This window comes from Macaca mulatta, chromosome 6 (genome assembly GCF_049350105.2).
Source record: "Macaca mulatta isolate MMU2019108-1 chromosome 6, T2T-MMU8v2.0, whole genome shotgun sequence".
In the NCBI taxonomy this organism is placed as follows: Eukaryota; Metazoa; Chordata; class Mammalia; order Primates; family Cercopithecidae; genus Macaca; species Macaca mulatta.
This window is the reverse complement of record NC_133411.1, coordinates 156,340,115-156,365,780: the sequence shown is the minus strand read 5'-3', so window position 1 is coordinate 156,365,780 and position 25,666 is coordinate 156,340,115. Positions and strand designations below refer to the sequence as shown.

Below are 25,666 nucleotides of genomic sequence, written 5' to 3'. Positions count from 1 at the left end.
GATTAGAATGAAGAAGCATGGAGTGGACAAATGTGGAGAGAAAACTAATGTAAATAGAGGATTAGAGAGAATCACAGGATAGCCTCAGAGAGTCAAAGACTATAACTGACATCTTGATTCTAGCCTAGCTGGAGGCTTACATCTGAATCATTGTTCTTTTTTTCTTAATAGTTTTACTGAGATTATTTTTCACTTTTTAATAAGTTGTTTTTACTAATACAGTGGTCAATCTAGATGATATCCTGTTAATATGCCAGTGAGTCTATCCACAACTTTCCTCCACCCCATTAGTACTTTAGGATTCTGCCTTCAACAATGTTTGCATTTGGTTTGAGTTTCTTTATGTATGTGTGTATGCATGCATGCTTGTATGTAGTATATATGTACATTTATATGTATTTATTCAAGGCAGTCGCTCAGCGTGTATCCCATGAGTGTCTTTGTCTATATTCCACGTGTATCCCATAAGTATCTTTGTCTATATTCCAGGCACTATGTTGGGCTCTGGGGGTACAGTGATGAGTAAACAGAGCCCTATCCTCAAGGAGTCCAAGGGAGGCGGTCAGCAAAACAGATCATTATAACATACTTTATAGGTATGTTAAAGGGGCTCTGAGAAGCCCCAGGGGAAACTGCATAGATGTCAGAAAAAGCTTCCTGGAAGAGAAAATGCCTGAGCTGAGTGTTAAAGGATTGTTTGGAGTTTCCCAAGTCAAAAGGATTACAGTCATTTCAGGCAGAGGGTATGATTTGGGCAAGTGCTTGAGGTAGGAAACAGCAGGATGTGAGAAAGGAACGCCTAGTTCCTAGGGTTACTGGAACATAAAATGCAAGTTAGGAGTGAAGAGAGATGAAGCCACAGAGATGAGCAGAGGTCAAGCGTGGAGCGTGTCAAACATCGTATTAAGAATCTTGGGTTTAACCTGAGAGTACTGAGGAATGATTGGACATACACTTACAGGTAAGTGGGAAAGGGACAATTTAAGATGAGACCTGAAAGACAAGGAGATAAACTGGTTGAGGTTGGTCCAGACAGGGAGCAGACAGTGGAAAAGGACCAAGCACTGAGACCCAGGTTTCCAGTGAAGATGACCAGATAAAGGGAAGTGTAACCAGCTGAGCTACAGAGCACTGGAAAAGGTAAAGAGAAGTTTCTGGAATCTATTTTAGACTTGTTTAGTGTTCTAGGTGCCCTAGAAAGTAGATTATAATACCAAGTTAGTATGCAGAAGGCTTATTAGGGAGTGCTCTGGAGGTCAACACCAGGGAAGGGAAGAAGGAAGGAGGTGGAGGCAGAATTGGGTAGAGGGAGAAGTCCGCCTCAATGGACACCTCAGCAGACCCTGAAGGGAGTTGTGAAGAGAGGATGAACCTTCAGTTTGCTCCTGAGTTGGGATAAGAGAGTCAGGCCTTTACAACTCCTCATCGGTATCATTGCATGTGGGTCACCCATCAAGGCAGTGATGTCTCAGACAAAATAAATGTCTTTAGCTGAAGCAGTGTCCAAAGGTGGCTGACAACTGAGAACCTTCTGCCAGTAGCTCTTGCAGAAGCTGGAGTCATAAGCCCTTTTTTCCTGAAGGATCAAGATGGTGCACCACAGGGGCACCATCTGTATTGTAACTGACGTGCTTGTGGATCACCTAGGTGGAAACATCCGGTATGCAGTTTGATGTATGATATTGAGTCTAAGAGGAGAGGGCTGGCTAGAGCTAAGGATTGAGAAGCAATATTATACCAGTGAGAATGGGTGACCTCTTTGGGGTCATGCACCCTTTGAGAATCTGAAGAAAACTAGAGATTCTTCTTCCCAGAAAAAGGTGCAAAGAATATATATAGCCATGGAATTTTTGGAGGTTCACCCTTTGGCTCTCTTTTGATTGGCTTCACTCAATACCGTTCTGTGCCTTGGGCAACATCATGCAATATTTTAATTAATCTGATTAATTAGTCCAGTTCATTGGACCTTTCCCAGAATATCAGGACCTCTCCAACATTTTACCTCATCTTCATGCTATCTAACTTAACCATATTATCCATATTTTATAGAGGAGAAAAGAGTTTAGAGGAACTTGTGTGGAGCACCACAGCTACTACAGCAGAGATAGAATTTAAACACTGGCTTGTGTGACTAGCAGAGTTGGATTCCATTTCTGAGCTCCATGATATATCTTCTCACCTGGGCCCTATCAGGGCAACAAGTGACCTCTTGCCAAGTAGGGAGGAAAGCAAGGGGACCTAAAGAGCAGTCAAGGAGGTGTATTGATACCGCCCTACAGCTGCCATCAGTGGTGCAGAGTATTACTGGAGAAGGAGAAAATTACTGACATCAGGCAAACAGTTCCAGAGCCAGGAACTAGCCAAGGCTACCAATGTGTGGTGTTCGCTTGAGGGTGCCCCAGTGGTCATAAGAATTTTGGCAGAGGAATCTGCCATTCTGTCCCTGTTGGTGGGTGATTGGCTGCCTCGGATATTCTTCTGTTTTACTGGTGTTGCTGTGGAAAATAGTGTACATTGTATTCTCAACTTAATTGGTTAGTTTTTTTCTATTTTACTTGAAAGAAATGTAATATCATTATTGCTGTCCATTGGCTCTTATCATCTTTTTATCCTAGTTAAAGAAAACTCCCTCAACTTGCAAGGTCATAATAAAACAATCATTATTAAGTTAATGAGTCAAATCAACTTTCTATGGCAAACATAGTTTCTACCTTTACAGAGTAGGTTCTTTTACAACAAACTTTCTGATAATCTAATTTCTTGTGATCGTCTTTTATAGTCACAGAAAGTTAAGTGGGGAGACCTTGGACCTATTAAAATAGGCTTTCAATATTACAAGAAGTTGTCTGCAGGTTTTTAGTCAGGGGACATAAAGAGAAGCTTAATTTTGTGGTGACAAAATAAAGAATAACTCTAGATTTAACTTAAATTCTGTAGAAAATGTATAAATGTCCATTGAACTTTCCTCTTTTCTAAACAAAGGCAAATTGCAAATCCAGTGCATTGTAGTTGTGAAATCGTGTGTAATAGTGGTTTCTTAAAGCTAACTCTACAGTGATTTCCAGGACTCCTGCTTGAAAAAAGAAAGTAGTGCCTGCTTTTAACTTTAATTTTAATTAAGGCTGAGTCAAAGATATGTGGGTGTTAAAAATAATTTTCCATAGTGGCATTAGCTTTAAAACCCTCATTACAATAGAGCCGTTGTTCTATTAACTAGCACCTTTTTATGCATTATATACAATCACTGCTATGGTCCAAATGTTGGTGTCGGAAATTTATATGTTGGAACCTAATTTTTTTTGAAACCTAAAATCCAGCATGACATTTTTAAGAGGTGGGCTTTCTGGGAAGTGATCAATAAGGCTCTTCCCTCACGAATGCAATTAGTGCCCTTATCAAAGAAGTTCAAGTGAGCTGCCTTGCCTATTCAGCCAGGTGAGGATCTAGAAGGCACCATCCATGAGGAATAGGCCCCTCACTAGACACGGAATCTGCTGATGCCTTAATCTCAGACCTTTCAGCCTCCCGAACTGTAGGAAATAAATTTCTGTTGTTTACACATTACCCAGTCTAAGGTATTTTGTTACAGCAGCAGGAATGGACTAAGACAATCCCCATGAAGGGTATAAACTAATTAAGTGTCAATAACACAAAATGATTCATCTCTTTTGCTAGCAATACTATGTCTGGAATTGGTGGGTTCTTGGTCTCACTGACTTCAAGAATGAAGCCACAGACCCTCGCAGTGAGTGTTACAGTTCTTAAAGATGGTGTGTCTGGAGTTTGTTCCTTCAGACGTTCAGATGTGTCTGGAACTTCTTCCTTCTGGTAGGTTCGTGGTTTTGCTGTCAGAAGTAAAGCTGCAGACCTTCGCGATGAGTGTGACAGCGCTTAAAGGCAGCGTGGACCCAAAGAGTGAGCAGCAGCAAGATTTACTCTAAAGAGTGAAAGAATAAAGCTTCCACAGTGTGGAAGGCCACTGGAGTGGGTTGCCACTGTTGGCGCAGGCAGCCTGCTTTTATTCCCTTATCTGACCCCACCCACATCCTGCTGATTGGTCCATTTTACAGAGAGTTGATTGCTCTGTTTTACAGAGAGCTGATTGGTCCATTTTGACAGAGTGCTGATTGGTGCGTTTACAATCCTTGAGCTAGACACAGAGTGCTAGACAGAAAAGTTCTCCAAGTCCCCACTAGGTTAGCTAGATACAGAGTTAGCTAGATACAGAGTACCAATCGGTGTATTTACAAACCTTGAGCTAGACACAGAGTACTGATTGGTGTATTTACAAACCCTGAACTAGACACAGTGCTGATTGGTGTATTTATGATCCTCTAGCTAGACATAAAAGTTCTCCAAGTCCCCATCTGGCTCAGGAGCCCAGCTGGTTTCACCTAGTGGATCCTGCAATGGGGCTGCAGGCGGAGCTGCCTGCCAGTCCCGATGGGACCAGGCACAACTGAGCAGCGGGCGGCGTCCCTGGTGGAGGCTCAGGCCAGGCAGGAGCCCACCACAGGGGGCGGAGCTCAGACATGGCGGGCTGCAGGTCCCAAGCCCTGACCCGCAGGGAGACAGCTAAGGCCCGTGGAGAATTTGTGCGGCACTGCAGGGCCGGCACTGCTGGGGACCCAGCACAACCTCCTCAGCTGCTGACCCGGGTGCTAAGCCCCTCACTGCTCTGGGCCTGTGGCACCCGCCGGCTGGCCACTCCCAGTGTGGGGCCCGCCGAGCCGTGCCCACACCTGCCGGAACTCACACTGGCCCACGAGCGCCGCATGCAGCCCGGGTTCCCGCCCACGCCTCTCCCTCCACACTTCCCCAAAAGTAGAGGGAGGAGGCTCCGGCCTTAGCCAGCCCAGAGAGGGGCTCCCACGGTGCCGTGGTGGGCTGAAGGGCTCCTCAAGCACCGCCAGAGTGGACACCGAGGCTGAGGAGGCACTGAGAGTGAGGGCTGCTAGCACATTGTCACCTCTCAATACCCTGGGGATTTTGGAGGTCCGTGTAAATTGTTTGTGGTTACGAGGTACTGAAAACAAGACTTGGTTACTTGTTAAAATATGCATTAATTATGTATACCTTTTTGGAAGGTGTTCTGTATATGTACTCTATTAAATAAAGTCCAGTCCAGAACGTCCTTATCTAATTTGGTATATGATTACAGCAGGGAGGCAAGATTAGTATTTGACTAGGGGCCACGTTGGGCAGAGTTCCTTCATTTTCCATCAACTTCCTGCTATAGGGACATCAAAATCTATTCTTTTAATTAGCCTATACTATAATGATATACACCAGCAACTCCTTTTAAATGAATCAACCCATCTTTCTGTTTCACAAGACGTGTTTCCCTTTTTTGTGTCAGCATATCCACTCAGCTATTCTACCAACTACTTTCATAGGTGAGGCAAGTAAGGCTAAGGTTTTTCAGGTTGTTAATTCCAAAGTCAAATAATTTGAAACAAATTTGGAAAATCTAACAGCTTTCTCTATTTCAGTTTTTTGCCTCTTATGTTTATGTCTCCAGTGAAAAATTAGTGCCTGGCCCTTTACCTAAGTACTCTGCTTGAGGCCAGGTGAGCATTTAATATTGGACCCTCTGAGCTCAGAAATCTAGGGTCTCATTTGGGATCAGTGTGTACAGGTGGCCGAGTCAACAAAAAGTACTCATTGGTTGACACTCCAGTTGCTTAGAGGTGCCTGTTTCTCATCCCAGGACTCCTTGGGTAAGTTGCTCAGTGCAATCTGTGTCTAGACCCTCAGGCATATGTCTCTGCCATCCCTGCTTTCTCCCCAAAAACAGGGAGCCAGAACTAATGAGGCCAATGGCCCTGGCGCATTTGCTATAGCTGAGTACAGGAAACAGGAGGGAAAAACACAGACAACACAGCCAAAGTTCCTTCCTGTAGATGGAGGGGAAGCCTGCAAAATACAAAGTGGGATTACAGCCTCGCACTTAGGGGTTGGCTTGCTGTTCTGAGCCCCCATCCAGGAGTGAGTTTCACATCCTTCAGGGAGTAAACTGTTGTGCTATTCAGGAAAGGATCTGAACTCAATCACATGTGCTTCCATTCACCCAAGGGTGAAATTGACTGCACTTAGCTGAAGATTCAGCAGCTCCCGCGCATGTTCTCAGACAGGCTTTTAACAGAGAGAGTGCAGGTAGTTCCGGGATTCAGTCTTGTGGTTTAGGGCTCAGTGCAGGTGGAGTGAGGGTGGGCTGGAAAGGAGGTAGTTCCCTGGAAATAACTAACTGCCATCTTAATTCTGAGCAGATATCAAAGACTCCTTCAGAATACAACAACCTTCACATCTGAGATACAGACTCCCTATTCTCCAATTCCTAAATAACTCAACAGTCTCCAAATTTCTGATGTCAGAAATTCAGATTACCATAAACCAGGCAGGGGCATAAATAAATGGCAGCAAACTCCACGTAAAGGAAGAGGAAGCAATAGACATTATGGTTAATTGGAGAATACATATTCTGTCAACAGGCAGCCAATATTTTACTGTAGTTAATGGGCACTGATGTGTGTCTGTGAGCCTAGAATTGCCAGGTCTCTTAATTTTCAAAGAAATATAAATGTGAGTGTGAAATCTATAACATTTAAAACACTGGCTAGATAAAATATGTCTGTCCATGTACATATTTATTTAATATCAGTCTCACTGTTGCTGGCTGAATATCCTGGGAAGCAGGTTCTGAGAAGAGGAATAGGATGAAGGAAGTTTATTTGGGCGTGTTCCTGGATCAACAGTGTAGAAGGGAAGAGAAAAAGAAGGATCAGGGAGAGGGACACGTTAAGCCGTGTTGCGGTCTTAACAAAGGCTTCAGCAGGCATGAAACTGGGATAACCCTTTAGAATTGTTCCCCTTTTTTGACTAGGAGGCCAGGCCTCTGTGTGCTCACATTAACCAACTATCGGGTCATATGCCCGGGGTTGGTGGTATACTTTAGATGGGGGCAATTTTCAGAAAAGGCTGACAGCTGAGGGTTGAGAGCACCCGGGGTAATAAATCCCTTAGTCTTAAAGAGGGACCGGGGGCCGCAAGTGGTGGCTCACCCCTGTAATCCCAGCACTTTGCGAGGCCAAGGCGGGTGGATCACCTGAGGTCAGGAGCTTGAGACCATCCTGGCCAACATGGTGAAACCCAGTCTCTACTAAAAATACAAAAATTAGCCAGGCGTGGTGGCAGGCATCTGTATTCCCAGCTACTTGGGAGGCTGAGGCAGGAGAATCGCTTGTAACCAGGAGATGGAGGTTGCAGTGAGCCAAGATTGTGCCATTGCACTCCAGCCTGGGCAACAGTGCGAGGCGCCGTCAAAAAAAAAAAAAAAAAAAGAGAGAGGGATCTGGGTAGAACACCAAGTGTCTACTACAGATCACTCTTCACACAACTCAGATTCACTTCCTGATTGTTGTTGTTTTGTTGTTTATTTATTTCTTTTGAGAGACAGGATCTCACTCTCGTGTCCAGGCTGGAGTGCAGTAGTGTGATCGCAGCTCACTGCAGCCTTGACCTCCTGGGCTCAAGTAATCCTCCTATTTTAGCCTCCCAAGTAGCTGGAATTACAGGCATGTGCCACCACATTCAGCTAATTTTTAAAACTTTCTGTAGAGAAAGGGTCTTGCTATGTTGGCTAGGCTGGTCCTGAACTCCTGGGCTCAAGCAATTCTCTCCCCTTGCCCTCCCAAAGAGCTAGGATTACAAATATAATCCACCACAGCTGGCCTCAGATTTACTTCTTTGTATAGGTTCAGGGAGCAAAAACTTCTCTGGGGAGGTCTCAGGGCCTCTTTTTCCACAGGTGGTCTTAATTTTCTTTTACTGACCATTCTAGATGCTCCTCACTCTTAGCTAGTACATTCACTGGTCCAGATGGTTTGCCTGGTGTTGGGACATGGAAGGGGCAGAGCCCCTGGTCACCATGCCTTTCTCAGGCTCAAGTACCTTATGGCTGATGTACCTGTCTATACCATTAACAAGCTGGGCAAGGTAGTACCTATAAGAACCCACGTGGCTCACAAAGGTGCTATACATACTCTTCCTTTCTTCTATTTTGTAACAGCAGCCTTACCTTCTCTTGATAATCAGGGTCCTACAAGGATGCTGACTCTCCTTGCTTGTTTACAGACTCTGGGCCCATGAGCCCAAAGTACACAGGTAGCAGCTGCAACTTAGAGTTCAGTAGGATTCTTGCTATGCCCCCTGTGGAAACATTTCTCCTTTGGTGAAAGGGCACCAAATAACCCAGAACTGCAGAAGTGGAAAGCATATATTTCCCAGTTGGGTCCCTGGGAGTGAAGGTAAAAGGGATCACTCCTGCTTCTTCCCCTTGGTTCTTACATTCATGTATTCTTCCGTTTGTGACACAGCACCATATAAAGGGCATTGATGTAAAATGTCCAGTGCACCCTGGAGGATGGTGCCCTATCCTTGCACAGACTCTTCTCTGAACTGGCACTTCAGTTGTCCCTTCAGTAGGCCATTCCTTCATACTCAGGATGGTAGCTTCTGGTTAAAATGGTATTTGATATAACTGTGGATCCTGTGGTCATGTGGCCTTTCTCGTATCTCATTTGTTACTGAATGGGCCCGTTGCGTTGGTCTGATGTGATGTTTTGCGGGATCCCATGCCAGTTAATCAGACATTCCTTAAGCCTAAAATAGTGGTGTTGACTGAGGCCCTAGCAGCAGCAAAGGCAAATCCATGCCTAGAATGTGTTCATTTCTGTAAAAATGAATCCCTGTGCCTTTTAGTATGAAAGGGGCCCCATATATTCAACTTGTCTCCAAGGGGCTGCATGTATCTTTACAGGATGGTGCCAGATTAGGAAGTGGGGTTGCCATCTCTTGCTGGCATGACAGACATTTGACAGCACCAGTAGCTGAATCAGCATTGGTTGGTTCCCTGCATTGCCTCTAGCCCTGTCACTGTGCCTACTGTAATCATGTGCCCATTGTGCCACACTGGGGCTGCTGATGGCAGAGGCTGGCCGATGTCAACTAACAGGGTCACTTTATGTACCTCACGATTTAGTGCCTCTTCTGTGATGGATGCCCTCTGAGGGCATTAACAATGCAATACATGTATCTTCACTCTTCATGCCTATTCCCGTAGGTCCACCCATCTGCCTCTACCCACGACCTTCTTTTCCTTGATCTTTTAATCTTTCCCCTTCCAGGCCCCAGTCAATGCTGCCTAGGAGTCTATATATAATCTTAAGCAATATTTTTTTTCTTTTCATATAAAGTAGATGGCTAGGCACACTGTCTGAAGCCATAGGAAAATATCTCCTCATTGTTGTCTTTCGGCACCACTCCTGAATGGGGGCTGTCATGTGGCCATGGTCTATATTCAGCTGGCTGTACTCACCAAGATGGCCTACCTGTAAACCAGGCTCAGATTTTTTTCTCCTCTATCAGCTGATCATAAGGGCCATGGGTGTGTGCTAACAGAAAGGTACTGGAGCAAAAAGTAATGGATGACATGGGAGACTAGACCACCTGCTCAGGTAGCCTACTATGCCCTCAGCATTTCTCATGGCCAATCCTGGACACATCACTTCCATCTGCAATGAATTGCTGCTAGGCCCACCTGCTCTTATAACATGTTGAACCTGACAGAACCTCATGCTGGGTATTTGTGGCTGCATGGTCACTTGACCCTGGTAAAGGCTTCTATCTTTACCAGGGTCCAGAGGACCTATTTTTCAGATAGTGTGTAATTTTTCTGGTTCCAGAGTCCTAGGAGTCTAAATATGATTCTCCTATTGGCACCTCCACATGGCATCTCTTCCCACGAATACCTCCAATACCACAGGAGTCATTGAATCATAGGGCCAAAGTGGTTGGGCTATTTACACTGCAGCCAGATCCGTTACAGAACAATTTCCTACTCCAGGTGCCACTCAAAACTGACAGCCTTCTGTGTATGTGGGCTGTAACACATTTTGGAATATGGAATATGTTGTCTCTAAAACCTGAAGAGACCTACTAGGCTTTGTGCTTCCTTCATTGCAGGAGGAGTTCCCTAATGCAATAATTTGTCCTTTACTCTGAAAGAAGTTGTGGCATGCCCAATCTGAGATAGCAGGCCCCTGAATCTTTGTAGATTTATCTTTATCTTCCATTCTCTAGATAGAGTTCATGTGCGTTACCAAAGCCTTCAATGAACTTGTCATTTCTTGCTCATCTAGTGAATTTTCATGATGTTATCAATAAAGTATACTACTGGGATCTTCTTTAAGATGTCCAGACAATCTAGATCTTTCAGATTATATTATGGTGGAGGAAAGGATAATTAACATAGCCTTAAGTCAAGATTGTTCATGTGTACTGCTTTTCTGTTCCAAGTTTGCAATCTGCTTTTGATCTTCTTTTCTGATGAAACAGCACTCATTTGCAATGTCAGTGGTTATGTACAATGTACTTGAAGCCATTTGCTCTAGAAAAATACACCAGCTTAGGTCTAGGCTCTTGATTGAGTCATGCTCTGGTATTTGTCAGGCTTTTGTGGCATCCAGACTAGTGAATTAAATGGTGATATGATGGAGACTAGCAGCCCTGCTTCCTTCGGGTCTTTAACTGTGCTGCTAACCTCTGTCATTCCCTTAGGATAAAACAAAGTTTTTGATTTACTCTCTTATCTTTGGTGGGGTGGGGGTTCAGTTTTGGAGCTTTCTGCTTGGTCTTCCCTACTTGATGGCTGTTACCCCAGAGACTAAGAAACCAAAGTGGAAGTTGTGCTAATATTGTCTATTCCAATTAATCAGTGGTGGTCTGTGAAAATGACCGCTAGGTGGATCAGTGAACCCAAAAGGCCAAACGTAAGCCAAACGTAGACCAAGAGTCCACTCAGTACCTGGCCTTTACATGTCTCTACTCTAACAGAGGAACTATGTTGATACTTCGGCTCTGGGTATCGGTGTCAATTGGGAACCTGTATCTGCCAGTCTCCCCACTTTACAGCGGCATTAGTAGGTGGCCATAGTGAAGCAGCATCATTATCTGGGGTGATACCTGAGATTCGTTGTCTCACAGCCATGGAAAACTAAGACATGGACACACCAAGAGTAAGGTTGAGAGTGGAAGTTTAACAGGCAAAAGAAAGAGAATAGCTTTCTCTGCTGCAGAGAGAGGGGTCGCAAATGGGTTTTCTGGGTCTATGGTGAAATGAAGGGGTTTTATAGGTGAGCCTGCGGAGGCAGTGTCTGATTTACATAGGGCACAAAAGATTGGTTGGACCAGGTGTTCCATTTGCATAAGGCATGAAAACCTGGTTAGGACTAGGTATGCCATTGCAGAGGGCACGGGAAACTGGCCTCCCCGACCCTAACCATTTTTTAGGCGGATGGTTCTCTGCCTTGCTAGCGCCATGTGCCATGTTGCTTATTCCTTTACACATGGTAACAAAAGGGAAAATGGTGCCTCCATGTTGACCATGCCCAGCCCCCAGGTAGCCCTTTTCCATTGGCACAGCTCCCAGCATTCACCCGTGCAAGCTTCCAGGCTGCTTATCTATGTTTGCAACTTGATTTTCCAGACTGCTTTTGGTCAAAAAAAATAATTTCTTGGGCAACTTTTTGTTGGAAGGGAAGCCTTGATGAGGACTCTTTTACTCTACCTGCCTAAGTAATTTCTTTCTTTCTCCTGTATCAATAGGACCTCTTGTAAGAGGACTAGGCATCTAAATTATGATTCTCCTATTGGTACTTGTGTGGGAGTCAAGATTACCTTAAACTTTAGGCATGGCGTTGCAGCCTCCTTCCTGCTGATGAACTGGCTTCTCCTTCAATTAATGGATTGCAAACCTGAAAACTAGCTCAGATCCAGAATTTGGGCAAGGGATTATTACTTTTTAGTGAAGTGATTCCCCTCAGTCTCCTGATCATTTGTCTTTATTTTGATTACTATCTATATTAGTTTCCTATTTTTGCTGTAACAAATTACCACATACTTAGAGGTTTAGGACAGTACAGAGTTATTTTCTTACTGTTCTGGAAGTCAAAAATTTAAGTTGTGTCTATGGGGCTAAATTCAAAGTGTTAGCAGGGCTGCCTACATTCCTTGGCTCATGACTGCATCTAATACCCTGGGTTGTCTAAACACAGACAGATACTGGTGTCTAGACACAGTGACTCTTGCTTTCTTTAACACAACTCCCTCTCTTTCTGAGTCTCCTGCCTCCCTCCTCCCTTTATCAGGACGCTTGTGATTACACTGGGACTGCCTGGATAATCTAGGATAATCTCCCCATGTCAAGATCTTTAACTTAATCACAAAATCCCTTTGTCATGTAAGGTGACATCTTCATAGTTCTGGGATTAAGACATGGACCTTTTGGGGGAATGGTACACATTAGACTTTCTTCTTTCCCAAACCCATGCACATATATAGCTGAAAAACCTGGGATTCGTTGCTGAAAGGTAATTCACAGCAGCAACTTTGGAGAAAAAACTATTTTCTAAAATTTCTGAAGTTCAGATAAGTTCATCAGACCATAGTATCTCTCCCCATGATGCCTAAGGCAGAGCTGTCAAGATTTTTTTCCCCCCAATATGAATGTAACTTCACTTGTGTGTCCAACATGCAGGGCCAGAGATGAAGATCAGTATACAATAGCTTATCCTTTTCTCGCAACCTCATCCTTTTTTTTTTTTTTTTTTGAAACAGAGTCTCACTGTGTCACCCACGATCTCGGCTCACTGCAAGCTCTGTCTCCTGGGTTCATGCCATTCTCCTGCCTCAGCTTCCCAAGTAGCTGGGACCACAGGCACCCACCACCATGCCTGGCTAATTTTTTGTGTTTCTAGGAGAGACTGGGTTTCACCGTGTTAGCCAGGATGGTCTTGATCTCCTGACCTCGTGATCCACCCGCCTTGGCCTCCCAACGTCCTGGGATTACAGGCGTGAGCCACCACGCCCGGCCTCTCGCAACCTTGTCTTGTAACTCTAGCCTGTGGCTTTGATATGAGTGGACATCAGAGCTGATGGAGCAGGTCAGAATCCTTTAAACTCAATGACTACTGAAGAAAAGAATGAGAAATTCTATCTAGGGAGACGTAGGATTGCATACCTTTGCTTAAGCTAGTGTAAGCTTGATTTTAGAATCAGCCAATGGGAATACTTTTCTGTGGCTGTAATTTTTTTTTTTTTTTTTTTGGCTTATGTGTATCCAAGGTTAGTTTGTTTACCAGTTTATTTCTGTATTCAATATGTAGACATCTAATAATAGCAGGTGAATCACCTCTTTGGTTTTCATTCTGTAACACTGGAATTACATGACTGAGATTTCCTTTGTTTAGATTGTAGGTAAAATTAATGGACCCAAATGCTTAACTGGCAGCTCTAAGATTAAATGTTTATTTATGTAATATAAGAATAGCCTATATATTTTACATAGGCTTAGTATATACATTTTCCCCTTCAAAACTCTTCTATATTTATTTTAGAACTTTTTTTTTTTGAATTTTTCAAATCAGGACCAAGGGGGAAATGTTTTCTCATATTAAGATAGCAACACATAAATGTATTTTTAGAAATTAAAAAATATTTTTAATGGTCAAAACTATGTAAATGTCTAGGTCCTTATTTTAAATGTTTTGGAGATTAAAGGACAGAATATTCTGGACTTTCTCCCCTGCCTGCTCAGTCAATCTCCCCCTTTTCCAATTGATTCTACTCTACTCCAAGCACTGTAAAAGAGCTGGGGGTACAAAGATAAATAAGACATAGTTCCTGGTATAAACAAGTTTAGCTCAAAAAAATATATACATTAAAAATAGTAGTGGGGTAGCTGCCATTTAATTAACTTGACTTACTTTGTGCAAAGAGCTTTATGAGAATAATCTTACTTAGTCTTCAGTGTGTTCACTGTCCTTTATTCCCCTGTACGCTATGTTCTCCCTGCTCTCTTAAGCAGCTTAGATCCCTTGCTTCATCCTCAATTCCTTTGAGTTTTTCTCTCCCTTCTTAGCACTCATCTAAAAGAGCCCACATTCAATTCCACACCCTACCTGCTCCTTGCCTGCACATATGCTACTGTAAGTGGCTGGAGGAACATCCACAACCAGGCTTACTGGTCTCTCTTTAAATTTATGGCCACCATTTGAAGGGAATCCTTACAGCTGCTATTACAGGAAAGGGGTCTCAATCCAGACCCTAAGAGGTCTGGAGAGGGTTCTTGGATCTCATACAAGAAGGAATTCAGGGTGAGTCCATAGAGTAATGAAAGCAAATGTATTAAGAAAGCAAAGGAACAAAAGAATGGCTACTCCATAGACAGAGCAGCCCTGAGGGCTGCTGGTTGCCTGTTTCTATGATTCTTTCGTGATGATATGCTAAACAAGGGGTGGATTATTCATGCCTCCCCTTTTTAGACCATATAGGGTAACTTCCAACGTTGCCATGGCATTTGTAAACTGTCATGGTGCTGGTGGGAGTGTAGCAGTGAGGACGACCATAGGTCACTCTCGTCGCCATCTTGGTTTTGGTGGGATTTAGCAAGCATCTTTACTGCAACCTGTTCTGTCAGGAAGGTCTTTATGACCTGTATCTTGTGCCGGCCTTCTGTCTCATCCTGTGACTTAGAATGCCTTAACCATCTGGGAATGCAGCCCAGTAGGTCTCAGGTCTCGGCCTCATTTTACACAGCTCCTTTTCAAGATGGAGTTGCTCTGGTTAACACGCCTCTGACACTGCCAGATAATCATACCATATTTTCCTAGTTCTTTTACTGTCCTGGAAAATGATTTTCATATGAACTCCTCCTCCCTCTCCCAATACCTTCTTTCCTAGATGGTCTTAGCTGATGGCAGAAAAAGTAGATGGAGTCAAAAGACAAATTCTGTGAAGTCCTTCCAGGAAATATACCCAGCTACTGGACTCTGTGAGAAGATATTCTCCTCTTCAGTGACTGTGGAAGAACCAGTCTTGTTTCTAGCTAAGGGCAAGACCTCCACTCAAACAATAAATGTCACCTGAGTTGCCTATTCTAGAATTTTCATAGAGTCATTGACCTACTTCTCTCCTGCCTCATAAAGTTTCCTCTCCTGACTGAATCAGCCTCATTGGCATAAAACTAATCAGTGCCCACGTACCAATTCTACTCTATTGAGCCTTTCTTTGGCCCATATGTTGCTTTGAAATTTTTGGACTGTATCATATTAGCAAAGTGATTCTTCGCCATCTTAATTCATCTGCTCTGAAATCCAGAATCAGGAAACTCTAAAAATGCATAGAGAAGCAAAAATAGACACTGTAAAATCTACATTCTAACTGCATGCCCTTTAGTTCCAGAAAAGTTCTTCTTCACCTATTCAGTCTTTCTCCAGATGCAATTTTTAAAAATTCTTACATTCACTCACCTAATAATTATTGAGCAATTTCTATGGACAGGGCTCTATTTCAGGCACTCAGTGAATAAACAGACACATCCCAATGGCCTCGAATAGCTTACATTCTGGTGATGGGGAGAATACCCAATAATAAAATTAATATGTCGTGGTAAAAAGTATTATGAAGATAAAGCAGGAAAGGGGGCTAGCAAGTGACAGGTGGTGTAATAAGGATATGTGTTATTATATGATAATAAGAATATAAAGTAAACTCCATGATATTTGGGACTTATTATTCACCTCTGTTGCACTAACACCTAGAAAAATAATGGCACATAGTAAGCACAAGATAAGTATTGTGTGAATATTTTGAGAATTAATGAATGAATGAATGACGGTGAAGAAGAGAACCCAGTTAGGAGGTTATAATAATTCAGGTGATAGCTAATGGTGGCTAAACACAGGAAGAAACTTTGCAAATCATAAGAGGAGACCATAGTGTGGATACATTTAAAAGATAGAACCGGCTGGGTGTGGTGGTTCATGCCTGTAATCCCAGCACTTTGGGAGGCTGAGGCTAGCAGATCACCTGAGGTCAGGAGTTCGAGACCAGCATGGCCAACACGGCGAAACCCTTGTCTCTACTAAAAGTAAAAAAATTAGCCGGGCATGGTTGTGGGCACCTGTAATCCCAGCTACTCAGGAGGTTGAGGCAGGAGAATTGCTTGAACCTGGGAGGCAGAGGTTGCAGTGAGCCGAGATCACCCCATTGCACTCCAGCCTGGGCGACAAGAGCGAGACTCTGTCTCAAAAAAAAAAAAAAAAAAAAAAAAAAAGTAGAATCAATAGCATTTGCCGAAAGATTTTATATGGAGAATAGGGGCGTGACTGAAGGAGAGAAATCAAGGATGGTGCCAAACCTTTGGCCTGAGCAACTGGAATGGAGTACGCATTGATTTAGGTGTGGAAATCTGGGGTGTGGCAGGTGTGGTAGCCAAAGTTAAGTTTCTTTGGGACTGTAAATCAAGTCTCTATTTCTATGTCTTCACCTCCTTCTTTCACAGTTTCCTGAGATACCTAAAGCCAAGCACTGCTTTGTATCCAAGGAAAACCATTCAGAGTCATTCTACTGTGGAAAGCATCCATACTGGTTCCATTCTTCTCTCTCTTGGCCAGACACAGAGGCATCCTGTGTTGATGGCTGCCTTTCTTATAGCCAAGGAAGGCTTTTTCCTTCAAATTCATCTTAGAGGCTTTATTTTGGTTCAAGAAAGTGAAAGATAATTGAAGGGGATGAAACAAGGAAAATAGTGTTTGTTGTACATTTCTGATGATGGCAACAGCTTGAATCAATTTGCTGTGTTCCTGTGTCTGGCTGGTCACAGCAGTCAGATCCAGAAGAACATACTGCAATTGCCATTCAACATGGCCTCTCGCATGCAAACCTGACCTCAAAAAAACTTAACCAAGTCTTGTTATTTGAAACACACACACACACACGCACACACACACACACACAATCAAGTGATCAAAAATAAGGTATAAATGTAGTTAGTAAAGAGTGTTCTGGATTATAATGATGGTAACAGAGGAGATAACTCAGATGTAAGAAAGGCAAAGAAACTTGTAAAATTTAAAAAAAAGCAGGAGTGGTTTTTTTTGTTTGTTTGTTTGTTTTAAGGATTGTAAATGTCCCCTACATATTTTTGCTTTTCTTGAGAAAAATGTGCATGATCCTTTCCAGTAAGTTTGGGACAGTAAAATCTATGGGAAAGATGCAGAGAGAGAGCTCTGCTGGTTTCCATAGTATGTAGTTAATTCTCCTTTTACTCTGTTCTAAATATAATCCTGCTCATTTGCATGCCAATCCCCAGAATGCTTTGTAATTTCACAACTCTTGGCTAGTGGTCTCAGCACTTATGCTTTAAGAACAAAACAAAATGTTTAGGGCGTGCCTTTGGCCCAGTCTTTTTTTTTCCCCCTTGTGTTTTGCAAGAGTATAGGGAGGTGTTCTTTGCTTGGCATTCATCCTCCTTTCCAGAGTATCACAGAAATAAAGTGGAGACTGCTGTGGACTTTTCTTGTGAAGACTGCATTCAGTCCAATTAACCATAAATAACCAGAAGCTTGGATTAACTCACTTGAGAGAGAATGTTTAAGGGGGGTTTTGTGTGTCCTTGGATTATGTGACCAGTCTGGTTCGTTTCGGGTTTATGGAAAGCCCAAGCTGGAGTATTCTGTGTCCTCTTTCTGTGGATGCCTTGTGTAGTTTCTTTATTGCAAGCACGCCTTCACTTTAATGACAAGATGTCTAGAATTGTCATCAGTCGGCTGCCTTATGGAAACGTGAATTCAAGATCCTCAACACAGCTTTAGTCATGCTTAGTGACATACAGGATTTCTATTTAATAGGACATTAAGATTGACAATTGGGGAGTGGTGGAAACTTGTCTTAAAAGGGTTTTATAATTTTTTTTTTTTTTTTTTTTTGCATAGCAAGTCTTGTTTTTGTTCCTTAAATTTTATGTTTGGAATTATTTTTCTTGGAGTTAAGGAGCTCCCTCACCCCCAGCCACCACTCAGACCCCACCCACAGTGGCCTCTCCAAATATGTCTCCCTTTGACCGTTTGATTTTAGCAGGTAGCTAAAGGACAATATATTCCATCGCCGAAGGGCCATGGTTTTGCTTGTAATAACATATAAAAAACCTTAGCTAAAGGACAATATATTCCATCGCCGAAGGGCCATGGTTTTGCTTGTAATAACATATAAAAAACCTTAGCTAAAGGACAACATATTCCATCGCCGAAGGGCCATGGTTTTGCTTGTAACATATAAAAAACCTTCGTCTATCAGCCCTGTCTAAAGTAAACTCTGGATTGTGAGTAGTGCACGTGGTTCATTACTGACGGGGAGCAATAGAGTTCTACTCCAAATCCATGGCTGCACACAAGGAACGTGTCTGGGCTTCTGCCTTCCCACTCCACAGGTGTTTTCTACTTTTTACTCACAGAGCAGCATTCATGTTCTTTCTTTGATTCTGAGACTCAGGCAGTGGAGTTTCTTTAACAAGATGCTACTTGGATATTTTTTAAATATAGGGAATGGTTGAGTCCACTGCTACCGTGCCTCTTGCAGCCTCTGAGAGCGAGTCACGGCTTTCCATTTTCTAATGTGTGTGTGTGTTCCGGGCCTGGGGAACCCAGCAGGCCCGCCAGGTTGCAGAGTCGGACCAGTCCCCGGCGTCTGAAGGGGCTGCGCCGCTGTTTACCACCCGGCGAGCAGCAGAGGCGGCGCCCAGCCCTCCTCTCGAACAAAGGCGCGGTCGCCGCATTCGACCCGCGCGATGGCGGAGGAGAGCGAGTGCCGGGAGGGAAGCCAGGAACCGTCTCCATTCTGAAACCAGGGCAGGGAAGGTGGGAGATCCGACAAGGGGCTGGCTGGGGGCGGCGGTGCCCGGGGCTCGGCTCCGCGGCCGGGAGGGCGTAGCTGATGCTCCCACCCCCGGGCCTCAGCCTCCGCTCCTGAAAAGCCCCTCGCGCCCCCTGGTGGCTGTGGAGCAGCCTGGCTCCGCCGCACTCGCAAATCAGGGAAAAAAAAAAAAGGAAGAAAAAGAAAAAGTGGGTGAGGCAGATGCAAAGAGGAAAATCAATAGGGATAAGAGAGAAGAGGGAGGAGTCGCAGATCAGCCATTCTTGTCTTACGGGGTCCCAGCTGGCACAGCAAAAGAAAAAAAAAAAAAAAACAAAACCCGGGCGTGAACGCGGGTGGAGGAGGGTGTGCGTGGGGGGGGGCGGGGGTGAAAGGGGGACCGGGGAGATTTACTATTGTCTCTGGCAGCCGCCGCGGGAGCCCGGGAGGGGGGCGGAGGCGGGCGGAGGCGGCGGCGCGGCCAGCGCACCATTCACTCCACCTGATCTCGGGGCGCTGTGCGCTGAGGATAGGCGCGGGCGAGCCGGAGCAGAAGGAGGGAGGGAGCCAGCCGCTGCAGCCACTGCCGCCACCATGTCCTACCAAGGCAAGAAGAACATCCCGCGGATCACGGTGAGTCCGGGCGGCCGCCGCTCCCTCCCTCCTCGCTCGCTCCCCTTGCCGGCTGCTCTGCGGGCGGGGTCGGCTCGGATCCCGCCGGCTTCACTGGCCCGGTCCCCGGGGAGGGACGGAGACCCGGGGTCCGGGTGGTGGAGAGCGGCGGTCAGTCCAGCCGGCGCCACACAGACTGAGCGACCCTGGGGTTTGGGGAAAACAAAACAAAGAGGAAACCCAAACAGTGGCGCGGAGAAGTTTGGATTATTTATTCTCCCTTCCCATCGCAGGCAGGAGCGCGGGGCTCGCGGCTCTCCCAGGACCCCTGCTCCGCCCGGGGTGTCGGTTTGTGCCACCCCAGGTTGAGGTGTGCTTTTTGTCTAAGGATCCTTTCGGCCGGACTGGGTTTGGAGAGATGACACCTTTCCCCAGGGGTACTTCGTAGCCCGACCGCGCCCCTCTCCCAGCTCCAGCCCCACGGCTCTGACCCCTGCGCCGCGAGGGTGGCAGGGTGTCTGGACCACCTGTCCTCGCCGTGTCCCCTTCATGCCTGCGTTCACTCCGATTCATATTTCAATGTATCATTTATGGGACTGGACAGCTAACGTGGCTGCAGTGGGAATGATCAACTTTGTGTGTGTGTGTGTGTGTGTGTTTGTGTGTGTGTGTGTGCCTTCGATGCACTTTACATTTTTCATTTCTTTTCTCCCTCACATCAAAGAAAAGGCCGAGTTTTTAGAGCAGATTTTAGTTTGCTGTCGCGGGCGCACGCTGTGTGCATGCAGTGTTCAACCCATTGTGTGCAAGACCGAGACGCCGCGACCGGCGGGTGTCAAATGCGCTAGGGTGCGCCTAGGGCGGGGTGGAGAGGGGACGTGCCATTATCAGGTACAGAAACCGCGTCTTCACCGGCGTCCAGCAAGGCTGGGATTCCGTGGTGATGCGCTGCAACGATGCCCCCAAATAGTAGGCACATATGGCAGGCTGGGATGGGCATTTACAAAAATAGAATAAATAAAAACTAACGTTTTTTAGTTTAGCACAGAGCAGTGCGGTTGTGCTTTGTCTATAGTGAATTAGATGGTGTGTGTGTGTGTGTGTGTGTGTGTGTGTGTGTGTGTCAGTGGGGGAATGGGTGGCTACTCCATCTTTGCAAGCTGAACAAAGGAAGTGATCAGCTGGCCCCTGGAAGGCTCTGCTGCCGCCCTAGGGCAGAGCTTTACCTGCCACAGTAGTTGATTTGCAGGGTCCGCCAGGTTTTGTTGCGGGCACGAGTCTGTTTGCACTTGTTCCCTTAGGCTTGGAACATCCTGTGCGTTTGCTATTGAGATGCAGAATCTTCCCCTCTGCAGGCAGGAAGAAGCCTCCGTTGCCCCTAGTACATTTTATTGTCAAATCGTTTAATTATTTATTTATTTTTTTGCCTCACCATACCTTTTTCATGCAACTGAGCTTCACTTCACACAAATGCACCCCACCCCTACCAGCTTCCCAGCTGGTGTTAGGGAAGAAACACTCCCCAGGGAGAAGAGTTGAGGCCCGCAGGGATCCTTTTGCCTGGTAGAGGCTTTGGGTTTTAATGGATCCTTACCACTACCTGATGGCATTCACTTTCCATTATTGAAGAGATACCATGGATCTTTTACAATGCACAGTATTACCTAGTGCCGACTGTCTTGTCTTTCCAAAGAACTGTGGAAGTTATCATCTAAAAAAAGAAAGAAAGAAAGAAGGAAAGAAAGAAAAAAGACAGAAAGAAAAAACTGATTGGGACAAAAGCTCAATTTTTACTTATTTCCCCAACTCAGGAGATTGAACCACAGCTCTCATGCTGTTCTATGCTGGAGGTATGCCACATGTTTCTGCCACTTGCTTTAACATCCAGTGTATATTTGCTAGTTTTCCTGTTAGGGATGGGCAGAGAACCTTTTTTTTTTTTTTTTTCCCCTAGACTGCAGTGGTTCTTCTTCTGGACTCAGCCTGTGACATGACACTGAGAGCCACACCCATTCTTCTAGGTATCATTTAAGCCACCTTTAAGGAAAGATAAAGAAATTCAGCCTTGATAACTTGCCTTAGGAGCTCCAGTAAATGTGGTTGCGCCCTAATCCCAGGGTCAGATTTGCAGTGGATTCCCTTTTGTTTCTGTTTGAATGATCATCCCTGGGGTACATCCTTCATTTTCAGTGCGGCTTCCATCCTTTCTCTCTGTGTGTGGGGCGTGGTGCTGCATAGCAGCCTCTGCCTTGAAGCTGGGGCTGTATCTCCAGCAGCTGTAATAGGAGTAGACAGTGGTTGTGAATTTCTTCAAACCAGACTGCCTTGAATTCATTGTTAAAACCAAGGGGATGAAAAGGAAGGGCATGGCAGGAGGCGGATGTTGGTCTTTGGGGATAAGGAATCCATTTGTAAATTTTCTCATGCTTCGTGTTTGCATTTCCGTGAACAAGGACTCTATTTTAGAATAAAATATTTATGTATGTTTGTGTGTCTATAGAAGATTATAGTTGTCTATATACTATGAAGGTTGAGGTACCTTTTCTAGATATAGTTATAAATATAACAATGTAGACATACATATTCATGTGCAGAAAATATGATTAAAGATCTAAGTATAACGTATACTCCCTACCATCAATTCTAGTATATTTGAGAAATGGTAATGTTATGGAGTTTGAATTGAATTTTCTATGCCCTCTCTATTCCTTTCTGTGAAGGCAGCCCCACCCGGTAGCTGAGGTGTCACTGCAATCTGAGGACTGGCGGGGGCAGTCTTTCTTGGCCTGGTACCCTATGCCTTCCTAGGAACTACTTTCTACCAGTGTTTTGGGTCCAGAATAGGATTGGTTGTTTTTATTTTGTTTTGTTTTCTCCTCCTTCTACCTATTTTTATTGCCTTCCTGAGATTAAGGCATTCTTACTATCCTTGTTTTATTGGTTTCCTGTGGGAGGGCTGGATATGAGGGGGAGATTTCTGTGTCCCTGTTGGAGTTGGCTGGGAGTAGCTACCTTTCTCCCGAGTAGCTCCCGGGACTTCAGATCTTCATTGTCCCTTCTCAGGTCAGCTATGTGGATTATCTGTTCTACCTCAACACAAGCCTTGCTTCTAATGATCAGAGACTGGCAGTTTTGGGGATTTGACAGATCACAGCAAGGGACCTTATATCTTCACTGTCTCGCGATGGACCTGGTATACGGATACATAATGATTAGGCTTGGAACGTCCTGTGCATTTGCTATTGAGATGCAGAATCTTCCCCTCTGCAGGCAGGAAGAAGCCTCCGTTGCCTCTAGTACATTTTATTGTCAAATCATTTATTTGACACTTAAATGGATGAATTGATTAAAAATTATTCCTAATAATAGGCCACACATGTTGAGTGTTTATTTTGTGTCAGGTATTATGTTTTTTTATGCCTTGCATGCCTTGTTTCGTTGAATCCTGGACTCAATCAATACTGTCTGAGAGGGACTATAGTTACCCCTATTTTATAAGTTAAGCAAAATCTTAGAAAATAAAAAAATAATTTGCTCATGGTCAGAGATTTAGTAAGGGTTAGAGGCCGGACTTAAACCTACACACCCGACTGAAATAAAAATGCATGTCCTTCACCATCACACTCTTTTTGGTGTCTCTGCCTCTGCCTCTACCATCACTGTTACTCAGCATTGGTAGGGCAAATGGTTTCCAGACCATCTCCACTGCTGGGAGGCATATTTTTCTTGTCACTGTCCACAAATCCCATAACACGGTCTTTCTTACCTTTTATATTAAGTACATATAAGAACACATTTTTGAAATAGTAGTCACCATCAATTCTACAGGTAGAAACTTTTGATAAGTTACAGTTATTGTTTTCCTCTGACATACGTTACAACTTGAAGCTGACCACAGGACTGGGCCAGGCCCTGATACTTAGGCACTTAGGTTCCAGTATTTTATATGTATTTTCGTATTAGAACCTCCACAGATAATCATTTCCCAGTTAAGGAAGGAAACTGAAATATGGTTAGGTGAAGTCAGTTATTTAGAGTTGCCTGGTGAGAATATTGGGGCAAAGCTGGCAATCAAACCTAGGCCTTGTCTGGCTTCAAAGCTGAGGCTGCTGTGGTGCAGCAGCTGCCTCCTGGAGGCATGTGCAGCTGAGATGTTGAAAGTTGTGGAAACAGCTCCAGAATTCCCTCTAGGAGACAAATGACAGAGAACTGGTCTTTTGCAACTCTACTTGGATTTCTGTAAACATTGTCTTGCAGATAATGCATTTCTGTTGCATTGAAAGTTTGGTTGTGTGTGTGATATTTGGGAATTGCTGGAAGACAAATCCCCAGTTAGGAATACAACTTGCAAAGTTCAGTCTAAGGTATGTAGTCAGAGCTCTGTCATCTCCCTTGAAAGGGGTAATTGTGAATGTCATAGGTGCCACTGGAATTTATTTTCTTTTTTGGAGAAGTGAAGGGACCTTATGAACTGGAGTAACACCCAGATCTCTGCAGCAGTTAAGCTGGGAGCCTAGAACTAGAGGAAGGGACAAATGCAATCCCACCTTTGGATCTACGCATTCCTCTTGCTTCAATGGTTGTCATTTAAGAATGAGAGGAAAATATTAGGAGATGGAGAACTAGAGTTGAGGAAACCAAAAGAAGAGGAGTCACGGAAAACCAGCTCTCTCCGTGTAAGGCATCTTGAAAGGGAAATTCCAGGGTAAAAGACAGAAGAAAAATAGCGAATGCTTAGGAATGGAAAGCATCTTAGATATCTGATCATGGAAGTCTTAGCCCAGGCCCTGCCTAAAGTGTTCATTTGTTACTTTAAATTTTGAGCAGGTATGTGCTGATTCTTAGCCAGGTTATTCCTTTTCCTCAAATACTAGGAGAAGGCCTCAGGTATACAAAGAGCCTCGAACATTACTAGCTGTGACCAGGCCAGCTGGGCCCTGGGAGGAATTCTGAAGAAATAGATTTCCTGAGAGAATTCAAGTCTATGTGGCAAGACCCTCAGTTTATAAATAAAAAGCGTTTCTGCTTATTGCACTGAACTACTAAGAGGCTCAAACAGTGGCCATGAAAGTGGTCTGTGAACTCTGGATGTGTTCAAGAGAGCAGACGCTGATTTATATTTATAAAATCTCAACTACTTTGGAATGTGGAAATTAATAAAAGAAGATTTGACAATGGTCTGGTTAGAAAGAGACTACTTAGGAAATGATTTTTTTAAAATAAGAGTTTTCGAAAACAAAAATAAACAGTGTTATATAAAAACTTTTTTTGTTGTTGTTTAGTTACGTTACAGTGTTCCTAAGAATTTTATGCTTGTCATCTCTGACAGTCCGATACAGGCCATTAGGCTGCCTTTGAACTTTTGATACAGAGACTCTCCATTACCCTGAATAGAGGGAATTTTCCTAAATTAGTTGAACTCTGTGTCATTTTTTAGTGCTGATCAGCTTCTAGCCTAGAGTGACACAGGTTATGAAGATCCTTTCAGCTGTTTCTTCATAACTCGTGTTTTAGTGGCTTGTCTGCTCTTTTTTCTTCAGCTGGGGGAAAAAAAAAACTAAATTTGAAAAGAACAACAACCAAAAGAAAAAAAAAAAACCTTCTGTCCTAATTGGTCCTCTGTTCTTTACCTATTGACGTATTTTATAGGGCCATTTGTTTTTGCTTATTACATTTGAAAAACTGCAAAATGTTTACAATAGTAGGAATGGGTCTCTGGGGTGTAAATGTTTTCATCCTTTGATGAAATCAGTGCATCTAATCAGAACAAGACAGAAGATTTGAATATGTCATTACCTCTTGTGATGGATGGTTTTTTTGTTTGTTTGTTTGTTGTTTTTTGAGACACAGGTTTGCTCTTGTTGCCCAGGCTGGAGTGCAGTGGCTCGATCTCAGCTCACAGCAACCTCCGCCTCCCAGGTTCAAGCAATTCTCCTGCCTCAGCCTCCTGAGTAGCTGGGATTGGATCACCATGCCTAGCTAATTTTGTATTTTTAGTAGAGATGGGCTTTCTCCATGTTGGTCAGGCTGATCTTGTCTCCATGTTGGTCAGGCTGGTCTCGAACTCCCGACCTCAGGTGATCCACCCTCCTCGGCCTCCCAAAGTGCTGGGATTACAGGCGTGAGCCACCGCGCCCGGCCCGTGATGGATGTTAATCGGAGAGGTGAACTGTTCCCTGGTTTCTCCCTCCTCAAATCAATGCTCAACTTTGCCTTTTCTCCCACTTTCTCTAGGCAAATGAGAAACAAATAAGAAAGACCTTGGAAAACCCAGAGAAATAGACTCCTTTTGCTGTGAAGTCCC

At 44.2% G+C, this 25,666-nt stretch overlaps 1 protein-coding gene across 3 annotated transcripts in view; it reads left to right on the top strand.

Annotated features, from left to right (window-relative positions):
- Positions 1-25,666, top strand: part of DPYSL3 (dihydropyrimidinase like 3) — a 115,062-nt gene that overhangs the window by 32,419 nt on the left and 56,977 nt on the right. The window contains exon 1 of one of the 3 annotated variants that reach the window (XM_077937319.1): positions 18,489-18,755. The exons of 1 other annotated variant lie outside the window; for it this stretch is intronic. Coding sequence is in view for 1 of the 2 variants with exons in the window: in XM_015141156.3 (XP_014996642.2) it covers positions 19,345-19,383 (39 nt within the window). In the remaining variant the exon portion in view is untranslated. Of the gene's footprint in view, positions 1-18,488; positions 18,756-19,245; positions 19,384-25,666 lie in introns of those variants that run through there. One more of the 3 variants, XM_015141156.3, reaches the window with a different exon arrangement.